Source organism: Oncorhynchus nerka, linkage group LG1 (genome assembly GCF_034236695.1).
Source record: "Oncorhynchus nerka isolate Pitt River linkage group LG1, Oner_Uvic_2.0, whole genome shotgun sequence".
NCBI lineage: Eukaryota > Metazoa > Chordata > Actinopteri > Salmoniformes > Salmonidae > Oncorhynchus > Oncorhynchus nerka.
This window is the reverse complement of record NC_088396.1, coordinates 40,951,545-40,970,097: the sequence shown is the minus strand read 5'-3', so window position 1 is coordinate 40,970,097 and position 18,553 is coordinate 40,951,545. Positions and strand designations below refer to the sequence as shown.

Genomic DNA, 18,553 nt, shown 5'->3' with positions numbered 1-18,553 from the left:
TCCATATTGTAGGCCTCAGAAAGGAGAGGAAGAGAGGAGAGTTTGCATCGTTGCCCTGCTGCCACGTTACAGGGTCAGAGAGATATACAGGACAAACATTTATTTTATTTTAGGGGATGTCCAACTGACTGGGCTGTGAATAGGCTGGGAATAGGAGTGAATAGGCTGTGAATAGGCTGGGAATAGGAGTGAATAGGCTGTGAATAGGCTGTGAATAGGCTGTGAATAGGCTGTGAATAGGAGTGAATAGGCTGGGAATAGGAGTGAATAGGCTGTGAATAGGCTGTGAATAGGCTGTGAATAGGCTGTGAATAGGCTGGGAATAGGCTGGGAATAGGCTGTGAATAGGAGTGAATAGGCTGTGAATAGACTGTGAATAAAGGAAGGGAAGGGGGGATAGCTAGTCAGTTGTACAACTGAATGCATTCAACTGAAATGTGTCTTCCGCATATAACCCAGCCCCTCTGAATAGGCTGTGAATAGGAGTGAATAGGAGTGAATAGGCTGTGAATAGGAGTGAATAGGCTGGGAATAGGAGTGAATAGGGGTGAATAGGCTGTGAATAGGAGTGAATAGGAATGAATAGGCTGTGAATATGAGTGAATAGCCTGTGAATAGGAGTGAATAGGCTATGAATAGGCTGTGAATAGGAGTGAATAGGCGGTGAATAGGAGTGAATAGCCTGTGAATAGGAGTGAATAGGCTATGAATAGGCTGTGAATAGGAGTGAATAGGCGGTGAATAGGAGTGAATAGGCGGCGAATAGGAGTGAATAGGCGGTGAATAGGAGTGAATATGCTGTGAATAGGAGTGAGTAGGAGTGAATAGGAGTGAGTAGGAGTGAATAGGGGTGAATAGGCTGTGAATATGAGTGAATAGCCTGTGAATAGGAGTGAATAGGTGGTGAATAGGAGTGAATATGCTGTGAATAGCAGTGAATAGGAGTGAATAGGAGTGAATAGGGGTGAATAGGCTGTGAATAGGAGTGAGTAGGAGTGAATAGGAGTGAGTAGGACTACGTAGGCGTGTTGTGAATAGAAGGCCTGTCACTCACATTTGAGGTAGAAGTTACCCCTAACCACAGATCTAGGATCAGATTACCTTTAACCATTACGTCTTAACCTTAACCCTTCTTCAGATAAATAAATACATATCTGACCTTGTATCAGTGGTTAGGGGTAACTTCTACCTTCTCTGTCACACACTCTAGCCCTGTTCATACCTGTCGTTAACATGTGACCTTTGTCCTCATCTTGTCTGTTTACATTTATAAGATCTGATTGCAATCAGATCGCAATGCATCGTTTAATCGTCTACACTTGTCTAAGAAGGTGGGCAGTCAGAATGTGGACAAGATCCGGACAAAGGCCGCATGTCAGGTATAAACACATCCCCTTTTCGAGTCATACTTAAAACGTCACAGAACAAAACAGTAATGGCAGAATGTATTTTCCCCCTCACTGTTGTGTCCACTTATCCAGACAGACAGATGAATAGGAGTTCTGCATTTGGTTATGATGATGTACAGTAGAGAGGTTGTACAGTAGAGAGGTTGTACAGTAGAGAGGTTGTACAGTAGAGAGGTTGTACAGTGGAGAGGTTGTACAGTAGAGAGGTTGTACAGTAGAGAGGTTGTACAGTGGAGAGGTTGTACAGTAGAGAGGTTGTACAGTAGAGAGGTTGTACAGTAGAGAGTTTGTGCAGTAGAGAGGTTGTACAGTAGAGAGGTTGTACAGTAGAGAGGTTGTACAGTAGAGAGTTTGTGCAGTAGAGAGGTTGTACAGTAGAGAGGTGGTACAGTAGAGAGGTTGTACAGTAGAGAGGTTGTACAGTAGAGAGGTTGTGCAGTAGAGAGGTTGTACAGTAGAGAGGTTGTGCAGTAGAGAGGTTGTGCAGTAGAGAGGTTGTACAGTAGAGAGGTTGTGTGACTCATGCATGTGGGATTTCCCATGGTGTGTGCCAAGGGCAATGGGGGGCCTGAGGGGCTGCGCAACCTGGAACCAGTTTGGAATGAGGAGCTCTGTGTGTGCAGCTAGCCTGCAGCATCGCTTAAGCCTTGTTCCACTGGATTGTGTGTGTGTGTGTGTGTGTGTGTGTGTCTGTGTGTCTGTGTGTGTGTGTGTGTGTGTGTGTGTGTGTGTGTGTGTGTGTGTGTGTCTGTGTGTGTGTGTGTGTGTGTGTGTGTGTGTGTGTGTGTGTGTGTGTGATAAAATGAGAGGAAAAGCCGACATGTTCGTGTGGATGGGCACACATTGGCACAAGCCATCAGTTGGCCACATGAAGGGACGTCTTTGGGAGTCAGAATGTTTATGTGGAAATTGGAACAATGATTTCTACTTTTACATATGGACATGAAGCAGGAGCAACATAACAAGGGACCAAAACTGATTCATTAATAATGAATACACCACTGCTATGCATGTGTATGAATACTTATGTGTGTTTGAGTGTGCCCGTGTGCATGGGAGTATGTGTGTCTGTAGCTGCGAGTGCACGTCCATGCTCCTCCATATTCACTGTGTTAGTTGATCTAGACTCATCTGGCTGTTCCTAGGCCCCCTAGCCTATACCCTCCACTGTCCACAGGCCCCCTAGCCTATACCCTCCACTGTCCACAGGCCCCCTAGCCTATACCCTCCACTGTCCTCAGGCCCCCTAGCCTATACCCTCCACTGTCCACAGGCCCCCTAGCCTATACCCTCCACTGTCCACAGGCCCCCTAGCCTATACCCTCCACTGTCCACAGGCCCCCTAGCCTATACCCTCCACTGTCCTCAGGCCCCCTAGCCTATACCCTCCACTGTCCTCAGGCCCCCTAGCCTATACCCTCCACTGTCCACAAGCCCCCTAGCCTATACCCTCCACTGTCCTCAGGCCCCCTAGCCTATACCCTCCACTGTCCACAGGCCCCCTAGCCTATACCCTCCACTGTCCACAGGCCCCCTAGCCTATACCCTCCACTGTCCACAGGACCCCTAGCCTATACTCTCCACTGTCCACAGGCCCCCTAGCCTATACCCTCCACTGTCCACAGGCCCCCTAGCCTATACCCTCCACTGTCCTCAGGCCCCCTAGCCTATACCCTCCACTGTCCTCAGGCCCCTAGCCTATACCCTCCACTGTCCACAGGCCCCCTAGCCTATACCCTCCACTGTCCTCAGGCCCCCTAGCCTATACCCTCCACTGTCCTCAGGCCCCCTAGCCTATACCCTCCACTGTCCACAGGCCCCTAGCCTATACCCTCCACTGTCCACAGGCCCCCTAGCCTATACCCTCCACTGTCCACAGGCCCCCTAGCCTATACCTCCACTGTCCACAGGCCCCCTAGCCTATACCCTCCACTGTCCACAGGCCCCCTAGCCTATACCCTCCACTGTCCACAGGCCCCCTAGCCTATACCCTCCACTGTCCTCAGGCCCCCTAGCCTATACCCTCCACTGTCCTCAGGCCCCCTAGCCTATACCCTCCACTGTCCACAGGCCCCCTAGCCTATACCCTCCACTGTCCTCAGGCCCCCTAGCCTATACCCTCCACTGTCCTCAGGCCCCCTAGCCTATACCCTCCACTGTCCACAGGCCCCCTAGCCTATACCCTCCACTGTCCACAGGCCCCCTAGCCTATACCCTCCACTGTCCTCAGGCCCCCTAGCCTATACCCTCCACTGTCCTCAGGCCCCCTAGCCTATACCCTCCACTGTCCACAGGCCCCCTAGCCTATACCCTCCACTGTCCACAGGCCCCCTAGCCTATACCCTCCACTGTCCACAGGCCCCCTAGCCTATACCTCCACTGTCCACAGGCCCCCTAGCCTATACCCTCCACTGTCCACAGGCCCCTAGCCTATACCCTCCACTGTCCTCAGGCCCCCTAGCCTATACCCTCCACTGTCCTCAGGCCCCCTAGCCTATACCTAGCCTATACCTCTCCACTGTCCACAGGCCCCCTAGCCTATACCCTCCACTGTCCTCAGGCCCCCTAGCCTATACCCTCCACTGTCCACAGGCCCCCTAGCCTATACCCTCCACTGTCCACAGCCCCCTAGCCTATACCCTCCACTGTCCACAGGCCCCCTAGCCTATACCCTCCACTGTCCACAGGCCCCCTAGCCTATACCCTCCACTGTCCACAGGCCCCCTAGCCTATACCCTCCACTGTCCTCAGGCCCCCTAGCCTATACCCTCCACTGTCCTCAGGCACCCTAGCCTATACCCTCCACTGTCCACAGGCCCCCTAGCCTATACCCTCCACTGTCCTCAGGCCCCCTAGCCTATACCCTCCACTGTCCACAGGCCCCTAGCCTATACCCTCCACTGTCCCTAGGCCCCCTAGCCTATACCCCTCCACTGTCCTCAGGCCCCTAGCCTATACCCTCCACTGTCCTCAGGCCCCTAGCCTATACCCTCCACTGTCCACAGGCCCCTAGCCTATACCCTCCACTGTCCACAGGCCCCTAGCCTATACCCTCCACTGTCCACAGGCCCCCTAGCCTATACCCTCCACTGTCCACAGGCCCCTAGCCTATACCCTCCACTGTCCACAGGCCCCTAGCCTATACCCTCCACTGTCCACAGGCCCCCTAGCCTATACCCTCCACTGTCCACAGGCCCCCTAGCCTAGCCTACCCTCCACTGTCCCAGGCCCCTAGTCCACAGGCCCCCTAGCCTATACCCTCCACTGTCCACAGGCCCCCTAGCCTATACCCTCCACTGTCCACAGGCCCCTAGCCTATACCCTCCACTGTCCACAGGCCCCTAGCCTATACCCTCCACTGTCCCTAGGCACCCTAGCCTATACCCTCCACTGTCCACAGGCCCCCTAGCCTATACCCTCCACTGTCCACAGGCCCCCTAGCCTATACCCTCCACTGTCCACAGGCCCCCTAGCCTATACCCTCCACTGTCCCCAGGCCCCCTAGCCTATACCCTCCACTGTCCCCAGGCCCCCTAGCCTATACCCTCCACTGTCCACAGGCCCCCTAGCCTATACCCTCCACTGTCCACAGGCCCCCTAGCCTATACCCTCCACTGTCCACAGGCCCCTAGCCTATACCCTCCACTGTCCACAGGCCCCCTAGCCTATACCCTCCACTGTCCACAGGCCCCCTAGCCTATACCCTCCACTGTCCCAGGCCCCCTAGCCTATACCCTCCACTGTCCACAGGCCCCCTAGCCTATACCCTCCACTGTCCACAGGCCCCCTAGCCTATACCCTCCACTGTCCCACAGGCCCCCTAGCCTATACCCTCCACTGTCCACAGGCCCCCTAGCCTATACCTCCACTGTCCACAGGCCCCCAGCCTATACCCTCCACTGTCCACAGGCCCCCTAGCCTATACCCTCCACTGTCCACAGGCCCCTAGCCTATACCCTCCACTGTCCCCAGGCCCCCTAGCCTATACCCTCCACTGTCCTAGGCCCCCCTAGCCTATACCCTCCACTGTCCACAGGCCCCCTAGCCTATACCCTCCACTGTCCACAGGCCCCTAGCCTATACCCTCCACTGTCCACAGGCCCCTAGCCTATACCCTCCACTGTCCACAGGCCCCCTAGCCTATACCCTCCACTGTCCCCAGGCCCCTAGCCTATACCCTCCACTGTCCCAGGCCCCCTAGGCTATACCCTCCACTGTCCACAGGCCCCCTAGCCTATACCCTCCACTGTCCTCAGGCCCCTAGCCTATACCCTCCACTGTCCTCAGGCCCCCTAGCCTATACCCTCCACTGTCCACAGGCCCCCTAGCCTATACCCTCCACTGTCCACAGGCCCCCTAGCCTATACCCTCCACTGTCCCAGGCCCCCTAGCCTATACCCTCCACTGTCCACAGGCCCCCTAGCCTATACCCTCCACTGTCCCCAGGCCCCCTAGCCTATACCCTCCACTGTCCACAGGCCCCCTAGCCTATACCCTCCACTGTCCACAGGCCCCTAGCCTATACCCTCCACTGTCCACAGGCCCCCTAGCCTATACCCTCCACTGTCCACAGGCCCCCTAGCCTATACCCTCCACTGTCCCTAGGCCCCCTAGCCTATACCCTCCACTGTCCCTAGGCCCCCTAGCCTATACCCTCCACTGTCCACAGGCCCCCTAGCCTATACCCTCCACTGTCCACAGGCCCCCTAGCCTATACCCTCCACTGTCCACAGGCCCCCTAGCCTATACCCTCCACTGTCCACAGGCCCCTAGCCTATACCCTCCACTGTCCTCAGGCCCCCTAGCCTATACTCTCCACTGTCCCTAGGCCCCCTAGCCTATACCCTCCACTGTCCACAGGCCCCCTAGCCTATACCCTCCACTGTCCCTAGGCCCCTAGCCTATACCCTCCACTGTCCTCAGGCCCCTAGCCTATACCCTCCACTGTCCTCAGGCCCCCTAGCCTATACCCTCCACTGTCCTCAGGCCCCCTAGCCTATACCCTCCACTGTCCCTCAGGCCCCCTAGCCTATACCCTCCACTGTCCTCAGGCCCCCTAGCCTATACCCTCCACTGTCCCAGGCCCCCTAGCCTATACCCTCCACTGTCCCTAGGCCCCCTAGCCTATACCCTCCACTGTCCACAGGCCCCCTAGCCTATACCCTCCACTGTCCCCAGGCCCCCTAGCCTATACCCTCCACTGTCCACAGGCCCCCTAGCCTATACCTCCACTGTCCACAGGCCCCCTAGCCTATACCCTCCACTGTCCTCAGGCCCCTAGCCTATACCCTCCACTGTCCACAAGCCCCCTAGCCTATACCCTCCACTGTCCTCAGGCCCCCTAGCCTATACCCTCCACTGTCCCTAGGCCCCCTAGCCTATACCCTCCACTGTCCACAGGCCCCCTAGCCTATACCCTCCACTGTCCACAGGCCCCTAGCCTATACCCTCCACTGTCCCAGGCCCCTAGCCTATACACTCCACTGTCCACAGGCCCCCTAGCCTATACCCTCCACTGTCCACAGGCCCCCTAGCCTATACCCTCCACTGTCCTCAGGCCCCCTAGCCTATACCTCCACTGTCCCAGGCCCCCTAGCCTATACCCTCCACTGTCCACAAGCCCCCTAGCCTATACCCTCCACTGTCCACAAGCCCCCTAGCCTATACCCTCCACTGTCCTCAGGCCCCCTAGCCTATACCCTCCACTGTCCTCAGGCCCCCTAGCCTATACCCTCCACTGTCCCAGGCCCCCTAGCCTATACCCTCCACTGTCCACAGGCCCCCTAGCCTATACCCTCCACTGTCCACAGGCCCCCTAGCCTATACCCTCCACTGTCCTCAGGCCCCCTAGCCTATACTCTCCACTGTCCCAGGCCCCCTAGCCTATACCCTCCACTGTCCTCAGGCCCCCTAGCCTATACCCTCCACTGTCCTCAGGCCCCTAGCCTATACCCTCCACTGTCCTCAGGCCCCCTAGCCTATACCCTCCACTGTCCTCAGGCCCCCTAGCCTATACCTCCACTGTCCCAGGCCCCCTAGCCTATACCCTCCACTGTCCACAGGCCCCCTAGCCTACCCTCCACTGTCCTCCACTGTCCACAGGCCCCCTAGCCTATACCCTCCACTGTCCCAGGCCCCCTAGCCTATACCCTCCACTGTCCACAGGCCCCTAGCCTATACACTCCACTGTCCACAGGCCCCTAGCCTATACCCTCCACTGTCCACAGGCCCCCTAGCCTATACCCTCCACTGTCCACAGCCCCCTAGCCTATACCCTCCACTGTCCACAGGCCCCTAGCCTATACCCTCCACTGTCCACAGCCCCCTAGCCTATACCCTCCACTGTCCACAAGCCCCCTAGCCTATACCCTCCACTGTCCACAGGCCCCCTAGCCTATACCCTCCACTGTCCACAGCCCCCTAGCCTATACCCTCCACTGTCCACAGGCCCCCTAGCCTATACCCTCCACTGTCCTCAGGCCCCCTAGCCTATACTCTCCACTGTCCCTAGGCCCCCTAGCCTATACCCTCCACTGTCCTCAGGCCCCCTAGCCTATACTCTCCACTGTCCCTAGGCCCCCTAGCCTATACCCTCCACTGTCCTCAGGCCTCCTAGCCTATACCTCCACTGTCCTCAGGCCCCCTAGCCTATACCCTCCACTGTCCTCAGGCCCCCAGCCTATACCCTCCACTGTCCTCAGGCCCCCTAGCCTATACCCTCCACTGTCCTCAGGCCCCCTAGCCTATACCCTCCACTGTCCTCAGGCCCCCTAGCCTATACTCTCCACTGTCCCTAGGCCCCCTAGCCTATACCCTCCACTGTCCACAGGCCCCCTAGCCTATACCCTCCACTGTCCACAGGCCCCCTAGCCTATACCCTCCACTGTCCACAGGCCCCTAGCATATACACTCCACTGTCCACAGGCCCCCTAGCCTATACCCTCCACTGTCCACAGGCCCCCTAGCCTATACCCTCCACTGTCCACAGGCCCCCTAGCCTATACCCTCCACTGTCCACAGGCCCCCTAGCCTATACCCTCCACTGTCCTCAGGCCCCCTAGCCTATACTCTCTACTGTCTCTAGGCCCCCTAGCCTATACTCTCCACTGTCCACAGCCCCCCTAGCCTATACCCTCCACTGTCCCTAGGCCCCCTAGCCAGCCAGCATATCTCCTCCACTGTCCCCAGGCACCCAGGCCAGCCAGCCCTCCTCTCCCCTGTCCCTAGGCCCTCTAGCCAGCCAGCAAATACCCTCCTCTGTCCATAGGCCCCCTAACCAGCCAGCCTTCACCCTCCACTGCACAATGAGACACACAATGAGGAAAACAGATAGTTCTTCCAAATTAAAGCTAACTGAGCTATATAAACAGAAAGCACACAGAGAGAGGAGAGAGAAAGGGAACCGAGAAGGAGAGAGGGAGGAGGAGGGTGAAGGGATTAAGGAGGAGAGAGGGCAGTTATACACACACTGTCTTCATAGCTTTTCCTCTCTAATTCAGTATCTGGGGAATCTACTGTGTCTGTCCACAGATACATTGTTTGTAGAGGAGGAAACGCTAGAAAACGAAACGCAGCCTCTTGCTGGGACGGAAAGATTGGGCCTTTTAACCCAACTCAGTCTAACACCTATTTTTGAAAGTATAGGAAGTAAATGTGTTTTGCATGACACTGGAGCTGTTTGACGATTACATTTAGCTCTGTGTGCACACGTATGTACAAACGTGGCTCCGTGTTTGTGTCGGTGTGTGTGTGAGACAGCATCCCTGTTAGATCTATGTAGAGCTCCTACAGCCAGTAAGAGAAAGACAGAGGGAGAGAGAGAGAAGAGGGGGATGGGAGAAGGGAGAGAGAGAGAGAGAGAGAGACGGGATCTGTCCAGGCCCTGTCTGGATCTCATTTAGAGGATAGTAATGCAATTAGCATTGTTTACTTTTCACAGCTCCAGCCAGCCAGAGTCTCAGGAAGGCCCTGTGTGTGTGTGTGTGTGTGTGTGTGTGTGTGTGTGTGTGTGTGTGTGTGTGTGTGTGTGTGTGTGTGTGTGTGTGTGTGTGTGTGTGTGTGTGTGTGTTCTTGCTATTTGTACCTAACATCTTACACATATATTCTCCATCTCCTTCAACACTCATTATCTCTGTTTGTAGATTGAGGTTGTCGATGGACATAGCCTTTGATCCAAAATGAAGGAACAGCCAGAAACCCAAGAGAAGGACAGTGTAACCATCAGACATAATGTATCTCAGTGGAGGCTGCTGAGGGGAGAACGGCTCATAATAATGTCTGGAATGGAGTCCATGGGGTTGTATGTGTTTGATACCGTTCCATATACTCCATTCCAGATATTATTATGAGCCGTCAGCAGCCTCCACTGATGTATCTCTTTATTCTCTGCTCTAACTCTTACACAGAACCCATCGTGAGCCATCGTGCTCCATCGTGCATAAATGTATTTTGTCCCCCTACACTAAACGCGATCACGACACGCAGGCTAAAATATCAAAACAAACTCTGAACCAATTATATTAATTTGGGGACAGGTTGAAAAGCATTTGCTTGCTGTTGCTAGCTAATTTGTCCTTTTTAGCTAGCTTGTTGTTGCTAGCTAATTTGTCCTTTTTATCTAGCTTGTTGTTGCTAGCTAATTTGTCCTTTTTAGCTAGCTTGTTGTTGCTTGATAATTTGTCCTGGGATATAAACATTGAGTTGTTATTTTACCTGAAATGCACAAGGTCCTCTACTCCACCAATTAATCCACACATAAAATGGTCAACCAAATTGTTTCTAGTCATCTCTGTTCCTTCCAGGGTTTTTCTTCTCTTGACTTTATATTGCGATTGGCAACTTTCATATATTAGGTGCATTACTGCCACTGACCTTGTTCGTCTTTCAGTCACCCACATGGGTATAACCAATGAGGAGATGGCACGTGGGTACCTGCTTCTATTAACCAATGAGGAGATGGCACGTGGGTACCTGCTTCTATTAACCAATGAGGAGATGGGAGAGGCAGGACTTGCAGCGCAATCTGCATCAGAAATAGAACTGACTTCTATTTTATCCCTTGGCAACGCAGACGCTTGTTGGCGCACGCGAGCAGTGTGGGTGCAATAATTGAATAACATAGATTTAAACATTTATTTATTTTGCAACACTCATGCACGTGACGCGAGCGGTGTAGTCAGCCTGTTACTGTCGGGGGAATAATGATCTGACCAACATCCAACTCGGGAACATTGTCTTTTTGTGTGTGTGTGATTAAATCACCATTGGAACATAATAGAGTTAGAGCGTACATTTTCTTCTTTGATATGATCTTCTGTCCTGCAGTTGGATGTGCATATTTAGTCTTTTTTCTCTGGTGAATGATGACAGCCACGAGCAACATTAGTATTCGTCTCTCAGGCAATATAGTGGTCAATTATACTGCAGGTCATTTTTTGTGTTTTAAGGCTGGGCTGTAACTAAAGCCTGCAATATAGTGGTCAATTATACTACTGGTCATTTTTTGTGTTTTAAGGCTGGGCTAAAGCCTGCACCACTGGATTAGTGGCGGCAGGGGTTAGGGGATCTCTCCCAACGCTGACAAATCTATTCTATAGAAAAGTTACCTCTTATCACCCTGTTAGCCCAACCCATCCATCCCTCACACAACGAGCGCCTCTTTTACGCCCTTCAATTTGGGTTGATCAAACAATCATTGACCTGTTTTATTGCAGGTATTAGTGAGTGGGTTGACGAGTTACCCCCCTCACACACTGTCTTGTCTGTCTGCTGCGTTGACGTCTTCTGCTCTTCTCCCCTGCTATAAAAGACTAGACCAGGTGTGTGTGTGTGTGTGTGTGTGTGTGTGTGTGTGTGTGTGTGTGTGTGTGTGTGTGTGTGTGTGTGTGTGTGTGTGTGTGTGTGTGTGTGTGTGTGTGTGTGCGTGTGTGTGTGTGTGTGTGTGTGTGAGGGGGGGGATTGGGCTAGCTGGTTGGTTGTCTCTTCCATAGCTGATAAGATTCTATTAGATAAGGTTTTATCTGTTGTTCCCTCTGTCTGCTTTACAGCCTTGCTGAATGAACTGCTACACTGGGAAAGAAAGACCTTCACACACATACACACACACACACCTTGACAGATATCCATGGGCACGTAAACACAAACACAGACAGCAAACACACACGTTCACACACTCAGACGGACAGACAGATAGGGAGTCATGTGCCAACTGGCACATTGTTAGCACAGATCGCTCAAGATTGACTTGAAATTGGATTTATGTACATGTCCTGAGGACTTTGGGAAATGCCTTAAAAACTGTCCACTAGGGGCAACAGTGAGCATTATTACCATCAATAATCACATGACTCCGGATCAAAGGTTGAGTGTTCAATCCCAAGGTTGACATTTTTTTACCCTATCACAAACCTTATCCCTTAACTTAACCATTCAGGACTGAACCCTATAACAAACCTTATACCTTAACTTAACCATTCAGGACTGAACCCTATCACAAACCTTATCCCTTAACTTAACCATTCAGGACTGAACCCTATAACAAACCTTATCCCTTAACTTAACCATTCAGGACTAAGCCCTATCACAAACCTTATCCCTTAACTTAACCATTCAGGACTGAACCCTATCACAAACCTTATCCCTTAACTTAACCATTCAGGACTGAGCCCTATCACAAACCTTATACCTTAACTGAACCATTCAGGACTGAACCCTATCACAAACCTTATCCCTTAACTTAACCATTCAGGACTGAGCCCTATCACAAACCTTATCCCTTAACTTAACCATTCAGGACTGAGCCCTATCACAAACCTTATCCCTTAACTTAACCATTCAGGACTGAACCATATGACAAACCTTATCCCTTAACTTAACCATCAGGACTGAACCATATGACAAACCTTATCCCTTAACTTAACCATCAGGACTGAACCATATCACAAACCTTAACCCTTAACTTAACCATCAGGACTGAACCATATCACAAACCTTAACCCTTAACTTAACCATCAGGACTGAACCATATCACAAACCTTAACCCTTAACTTAACCATCAGGACTGAACCATATCACAAACATTAACCCTTAACTTAACCTCTATATTACCTGTGTGTAAAGTTGAAATTTGATATATTACCTGTGTGTAAAGTTGACCTCTATATTACCTGTGTGTAAAGTTGACCTCTATATTACCTGTGTGTAAAGTTGACCTCTATATTACCTGTGTGTAAAGGTGACCTCTATATTACCTTAACCCTTAACTTAACCATCAGGACTGAACCATATCACAAACCTTAACCCTTAACTTAACCATCAGGACTGAACCATATCACAAACATTAACCCTTAACTTAACCTCTATATTACCTGTGTGTAAAGTTGACCTATATATTACCTGTGTGTAAAGTTGACCTCTATATTACCTGTGTGTAAAGTTGACCTCTATATTACCTGTGTGTAAAGTTGACCTCTATATTACCTGTGTGTAAAGGTGACCTCTATATTACCTGTGTGTAAAGTTGACCTCTATATTACCTGTGTGTAAAGTTTACCTCTATATTACCTGTGTGTAAAGTTGACCTCTATATTACCTGTGTGTAAAGTTGACCTCTATATTACCTGTGTGTAAAGTTTACCTCTATATTACCTGTGTGTAAAGTTGACCTCTATATTACCTGTGTGTAAAGTTTACCTCTATATTACCTGTGTGTAAAGTTTACCTCTATATTACCTGTGTGTGAAGTTGACCTCTATATTACCTGTGTGTAAAGTTGACCTCTATATTACCTGTGTGTAAAGTTGACCTCTATATTACCTGTGTGTAAAGTTGACCTCTATATTACCTGTGTGTAAAGTTTACCTCTATATTAACTGTGTGTGAAGTTGACCTCTATATTACCTGTGTGTAAAGTTTACCTCTATATTACCTGTGTGTAAAGTTTACCTCTATATTACCTGTGTGTAAAGTTGACCTCTATATTACCTGTGTGTAAAGTTTACCTCTCTGTGTGCGAGCAAGGGTGGGAGCATACATTTGTACCTCACTAATTCTCTCTCTCTCTCTCCCTCTCTCTCTCTCTCTCTCTCTCTCTCTCTCTCTCTCTCTCTCTCTCTCTCTCTCTCTCAGGCATCATCAGGGTGGGCCATTGGAACCCTCTGCCCATCCACTTCCTAACAGACGCCCCTGAAGCCACAGTGGCTGACATGCTGTTGGACGTCTATCACATGGTCACTCTCCACATACAGCTACAGAGGTGTGTGTGTATGTGTGTCCCAGCATGTGTGTTACTGTAGGGGCCACCTTTGCCACCTTTCCAACAAGTCAGTTCGTCAAATGTCTGCCCTGCTAGACTTGCCCCGGTCAATTGTAAGTGCTCTTATTGTGAAGTGGAGATGTCTATGAGCACCAACGGCTGAGCCGCGAAGTGGTAGGCCACCTAAGCTCACAGGACAGGACCACTGAGTGCTGAAGCTCACAGGACAGGACCACTGAGTGCTGAAGCTCACAGGACAGGACCACTGAGTGCTGAAGCTCACAGGACAGGACCACTGAGTGCTGAAGCTCACAGGACGGGAACACTGAGTGCTGAAGCTCACAGGACAGGACCACTGAGTGCTGAAGCTCACAGGACGGGACCACTGAGTGCTGAAGCTCACAGGACAGGACCACTGAGTGCTGAAGCTCACAGGACAGGACCACTGAGTGCTGAAGCTCGTAGCGTGTAAAAATCCTCTATCCTCAGTTGCAACACTCACAACCAGGTTCCAAACTGCCTCTGGAAGCAACATCAGCACAATAACTGTTTGTCGGGAGCTTCATGAAATGTGATTTGCAGATACAGCTTTAGCTACACAGCTTATAAGCGCGCAAGTGACAATTTATTGAAAGGATTTTTCACTGTTTAGAAATAGATGGATTTTGGAGATAGGCTGCACTACACATTCCAACTGTTGGAATGAAGTTGGAATTAGTTGGAGTTACTGAATCAGAATGGAGTTCCTTTGGGGGACTGATCTCATCTTGGCATATTCTACACTTTCACAATAGATTCTCATAGTTCAACAGTTTACCATAGTGGAACATTAAGTTTAAAATCAAAATTGTGAGTGATCCAAGGAGACAGCTAGCCCAGATCCCAGCATCAGATATTTATCTATTATCGGTCTTTCTCTCTCAAAGGGATTTCATGCCAGTAACTTGCAGATCGATTTCATACCAGGAACTTGCAGAGGGCTTTCATTGCAGGAACTTGCAGAGGGCTTTCATTGCAGGAACTTGCAGAGGGCTTTCATTGCAATAACTTGCAGAGGGCTTTCATTGCAGGAACTTGCAGAGGGCTTTCATTGCAGGAACTTGCAGAGGGCTTTCATTGCAGGAACTTGCAGAGGGCTTTCATTGCAGTAACTTGCAGAGGGCTTTCATTGCAGTAACTTGCAGAGGGCTTTCATTGCAGTAACTTGCAGAGGGATTTCATTGCAGTAACTTGCAGAGGGCTTTCATTGCAGTAACTTGCAGAGGGCTTTCATTGCAGTAACTTGCAGAGGGCTTTCATTGCAGTAACTTGCAGAGGGCTTTCATTGCAGTAACTTGCAGAGGGCTTTCATTGCAGTAACTTGCAGAGGGCTTTCATTGCAGGAACTTGCAGAGGGCTTTCATTGCAGGAACTTGCAGAGGGCTTTCACTGCAGGAACTTGCAGAGGGCTTTCATTGCAGGAACTTGCAGAGGGCTTTCATTGCAGTAACTTGCAGAGGGCTTTCATTGCAGGAACTTGCAGAGGGCTTTCATTGCAGTAACTTGCAGTTTCCCAAAGAGTGAGTGAATATGTTCCTGATAAATGGAGATAGATAGACTACAGATGAGTGGATTGTGGTCGGTGTTGTGTTGTTGCATACCATCCAGCTTTGTTTACATCTGTCTCCATGGTGATGGTTTCACCTGACAACCGGTATTGCCCTCAGTGACTGATAGGAGTTGAGGCATATACATTTGTGGTTTGTGGAATAATACAGTCTCTGGATGTGATTCACGACATGACCAAATGTATGTGGACACCTGCTCGTCGAACATCTCATTCCAAACTCATGGGCATTAATATGGAGTTGGTCCCCCCCTTTGCTGCTATAACAGCCTCAACTCTTCTGGGAAGGCTTTCCACTAGATGTTGGAACATTGCTGCGGGGACTTGCTTCCATTCAGCCATAAGACCATTAGTGAGGTCAGCACAGATGTTTGGGTGATTAGTCCTGGCTCGCAGTCGGCGTTCCAATTCATCCCAAAGGTGTTTGATGGAGTTGAGGTCAGGGCTCTGTGCAGGCCAGTCAAGTTCTTCCACACCAATCTCGACAAACCATTTCTGTATGGACCTTGCTTTGTGCACAGGGGCATTGTCATGCTGAAACAGAAAAGGACCTTCCCCAAACTGTTGCCACAAATCAAATGTTATTGGTCACATACATGTGATTAGCAGATGTTATTGTGGGTATAGCAAAATGCTTGTGCTTCTAGCTCCGACAGTGCAGTAATATCTAACAAGTAATATCTAACAAATTACACAACATATACCCAATACACACAAATCTAATCAGAAATTAATTAAGACTATATACATACGGACGAGTGATGTCAGAGCGGAATGGACTAAGATACAGTAGAATAGTATAGAATACAGTATATACATATGAGATGAGTAATGCCAGATATGTAAACATTATTAAGTCACTAAGATACAGTAGAATAGTATAGAATACAGTATATACATATGAGATGAGTAATGCCAGATATGTAAACATTATTAAGTCACTAAGATACAGTAGAATAGTATAGAATACAGTATATACATATGAGATGAGTAATGCCAGATATGTAAACATTATTAAGTCACTAAGATACAGTAGAATAGTATAGAATACAGTATATACATATGAGATGAGTAATGCCAGATATGTAAACATTATTAAGTCACTAAGATACAGTAGAATAGTATAGAATACAGTATATACATATGAGATGAGTAATGCAAGATATGTAAACATTATTAAGTGACAAAGATACCGCAGAATAGTATAGAATACAGTATATATATATATATATGAGATGAGTAATGCCAGATATGTAAACATTATTAAGTGACAAAGATACCGCAGAATAGTATAGAATACAGTATATATATATATATATGAGATGAGTAATGCAAGATATGTAAACATTATTGTTGTAGCGTTGTAGCGTTAACATTTCCCTTCACTGGAACTAAGGGGCCCGAACCATGAAAAAGCCCCAGACCATTATTCCTCCTCCACCAAATGAAACGTGATTCATTACTCCAAAGAACGTGTTTCCAATGGCGCCGAGCTTTACACTCCAGCCAACGGTTGGCATTGCACATGGTGATCTTACACTTGTGTGCGGCTGCTCGGCCATTAAAACCTGTTTCATGAAGCTCCCGACAAACACTTCGCGGCTGAGCCATTGTTGCTCCTAGACATTTCCACTTAACAATAACAGTACATACAGTTGACAAACTGACTTGCTGGAAAGGTGGCATCCTATGATGGTGCCATGTTGAAATTCACTGAGCTCTTCAGTATGGGCCATTCTACTGCCAATGTTTGTCTATGGAGATTGCATGGCTATGTGATCAATTTTATACACCAATCAATAACGGTGTGGCTGAAATAGCGTAATCCACTCATTTCAAGGGGTGTCCACATACTTTTGTATATATAGTGTATGAATGTGCATTCCAATTCCCTAGTTATTGACAAGAATTATGACTTAAAAAATTCAGTATGATGTAGTGAGGAACTTACACAAAGCTGGTGCAACCTGAATGGAGTGTTCAGTCTAGTTGACCCAGAATAGGTGCAACCAGCCCCAGGACAGGAAGTATGTGACTGACTTCGTTTAACATTCTGTAGCTTTGCCAAGCTGGAGGATCTTCCGTCAGAGCAGTGGAACCACGCCACGGTGAGGAACGCTCTTAAGGAGCTTCTCAAGGAGATGAACCAAAGCACACTGGCTAAGGAGTGCCCACTGTCACAGGTAATACTTCAGACCTCCACAACAGTCCATTACTAAATTCTCTCACAATTGGTGGGTGGGGGGCTTAACAACCTCTGTTGCTAAGCAGGTTCAGCATCAACTTTTTTTGCACAGACTACATACTGTCCAAAACAAAGCATTAGTCCTGGGTTAAATAATGCATGTGTGAAACAAGGGAAAGTGAGCCCGAGGCCAGTGGGACAGTCTCATTCCTGGGGTGGAAGATAGCCCTGGGTTTAAGGCAATGCAGGGTAACAGGGCCCTTATGTCTGGCTAAGCCTATTCCTCATCAGTGTGTGGTGCTGTCTGGATGAGAGGGTGTTGATCTCTGCCATGTGTGGCTGCTGAGGGGTTTTAATTCCATGGGGGGCTTCCTCTGGTGATATATGTCTGTCTTCCTCAATGATTGTGTGTGTGTGAGCGACCATGCAAATTTGTCTCCAGTCAATGCCCTCTCCCTCTACCTCTCTCTCGCTCTCTCTCCCTCTATCCCTCTCCCTCTCTCTCCCTCTCTATCCCTCTCCTCTATCCCCCCCTCTCTCTCTCTCTCTCTCTCTCCAGAGTATGATTTCCTCGATAGTAAACAGCTCCTACTATGCCAATGTCTCCACTGCCAAATGCCAGGAGTTTGGACGCTGGTACAAGAAGTATAAGAAAATCAAAGGTGATTTTTGTGACCCCTTGGGATCTCCAGCTGGCATGGACCATTTTCTCTTGTACACCATTTATATCAACCCCCTTCTCACAGCCACTTTACAAACTGTCTCCTATCCTTCACTAACCTAAAACAGACAATGATTATCATGTACTTTATTTGGGCAAGCCATTTGAGTGACAGCCTCTTAGCGGCCAATGGCCATTCCCAGTTCTGTCCTGGGCTGACCCCTCGCTGGTGTCTGACAGTCTGTCGCACAGACTCTTCAGTGTTCCCTGTTAACTGACATCCCCTTCACACAGACTCATCAGTGTAACCACAACCACAGGGGGTCCTACAGTACAACACAGGCCTGCTTTACAGTCCCACACAGACCACTGTCCCCACCCCACTTCTGTCTGTCTGTCTGTCTGTCTGTCTGTCTGTCTGTCTGTCTGTCTGTCTGTC

At 49.7% G+C, this 18,553-nt stretch overlaps 1 protein-coding gene across 8 annotated transcripts in view; it reads left to right on the top strand.

The window, feature by feature from the left end:
* Positions 1-18,553, top strand: part of LOC115124618 (DNA-binding protein SATB2-like) — a 91,246-nt gene that overhangs the window by 46,255 nt on the left and 26,438 nt on the right. For all 8 annotated transcript variants that reach the window (XM_065018850.1, XM_065018839.1, XM_065018834.1 and 5 more), the window contains 3 exons: positions 13,536-13,662; positions 17,328-17,451; positions 18,013-18,115. In XM_065018850.1, the coding sequence (XP_064874922.1) occupies positions 13,536-13,662; positions 17,328-17,451; positions 18,013-18,115 (354 nt within the window). The remainder of the gene's footprint in view (positions 1-13,535; positions 13,663-17,327; positions 17,452-18,012; positions 18,116-18,553) is intronic.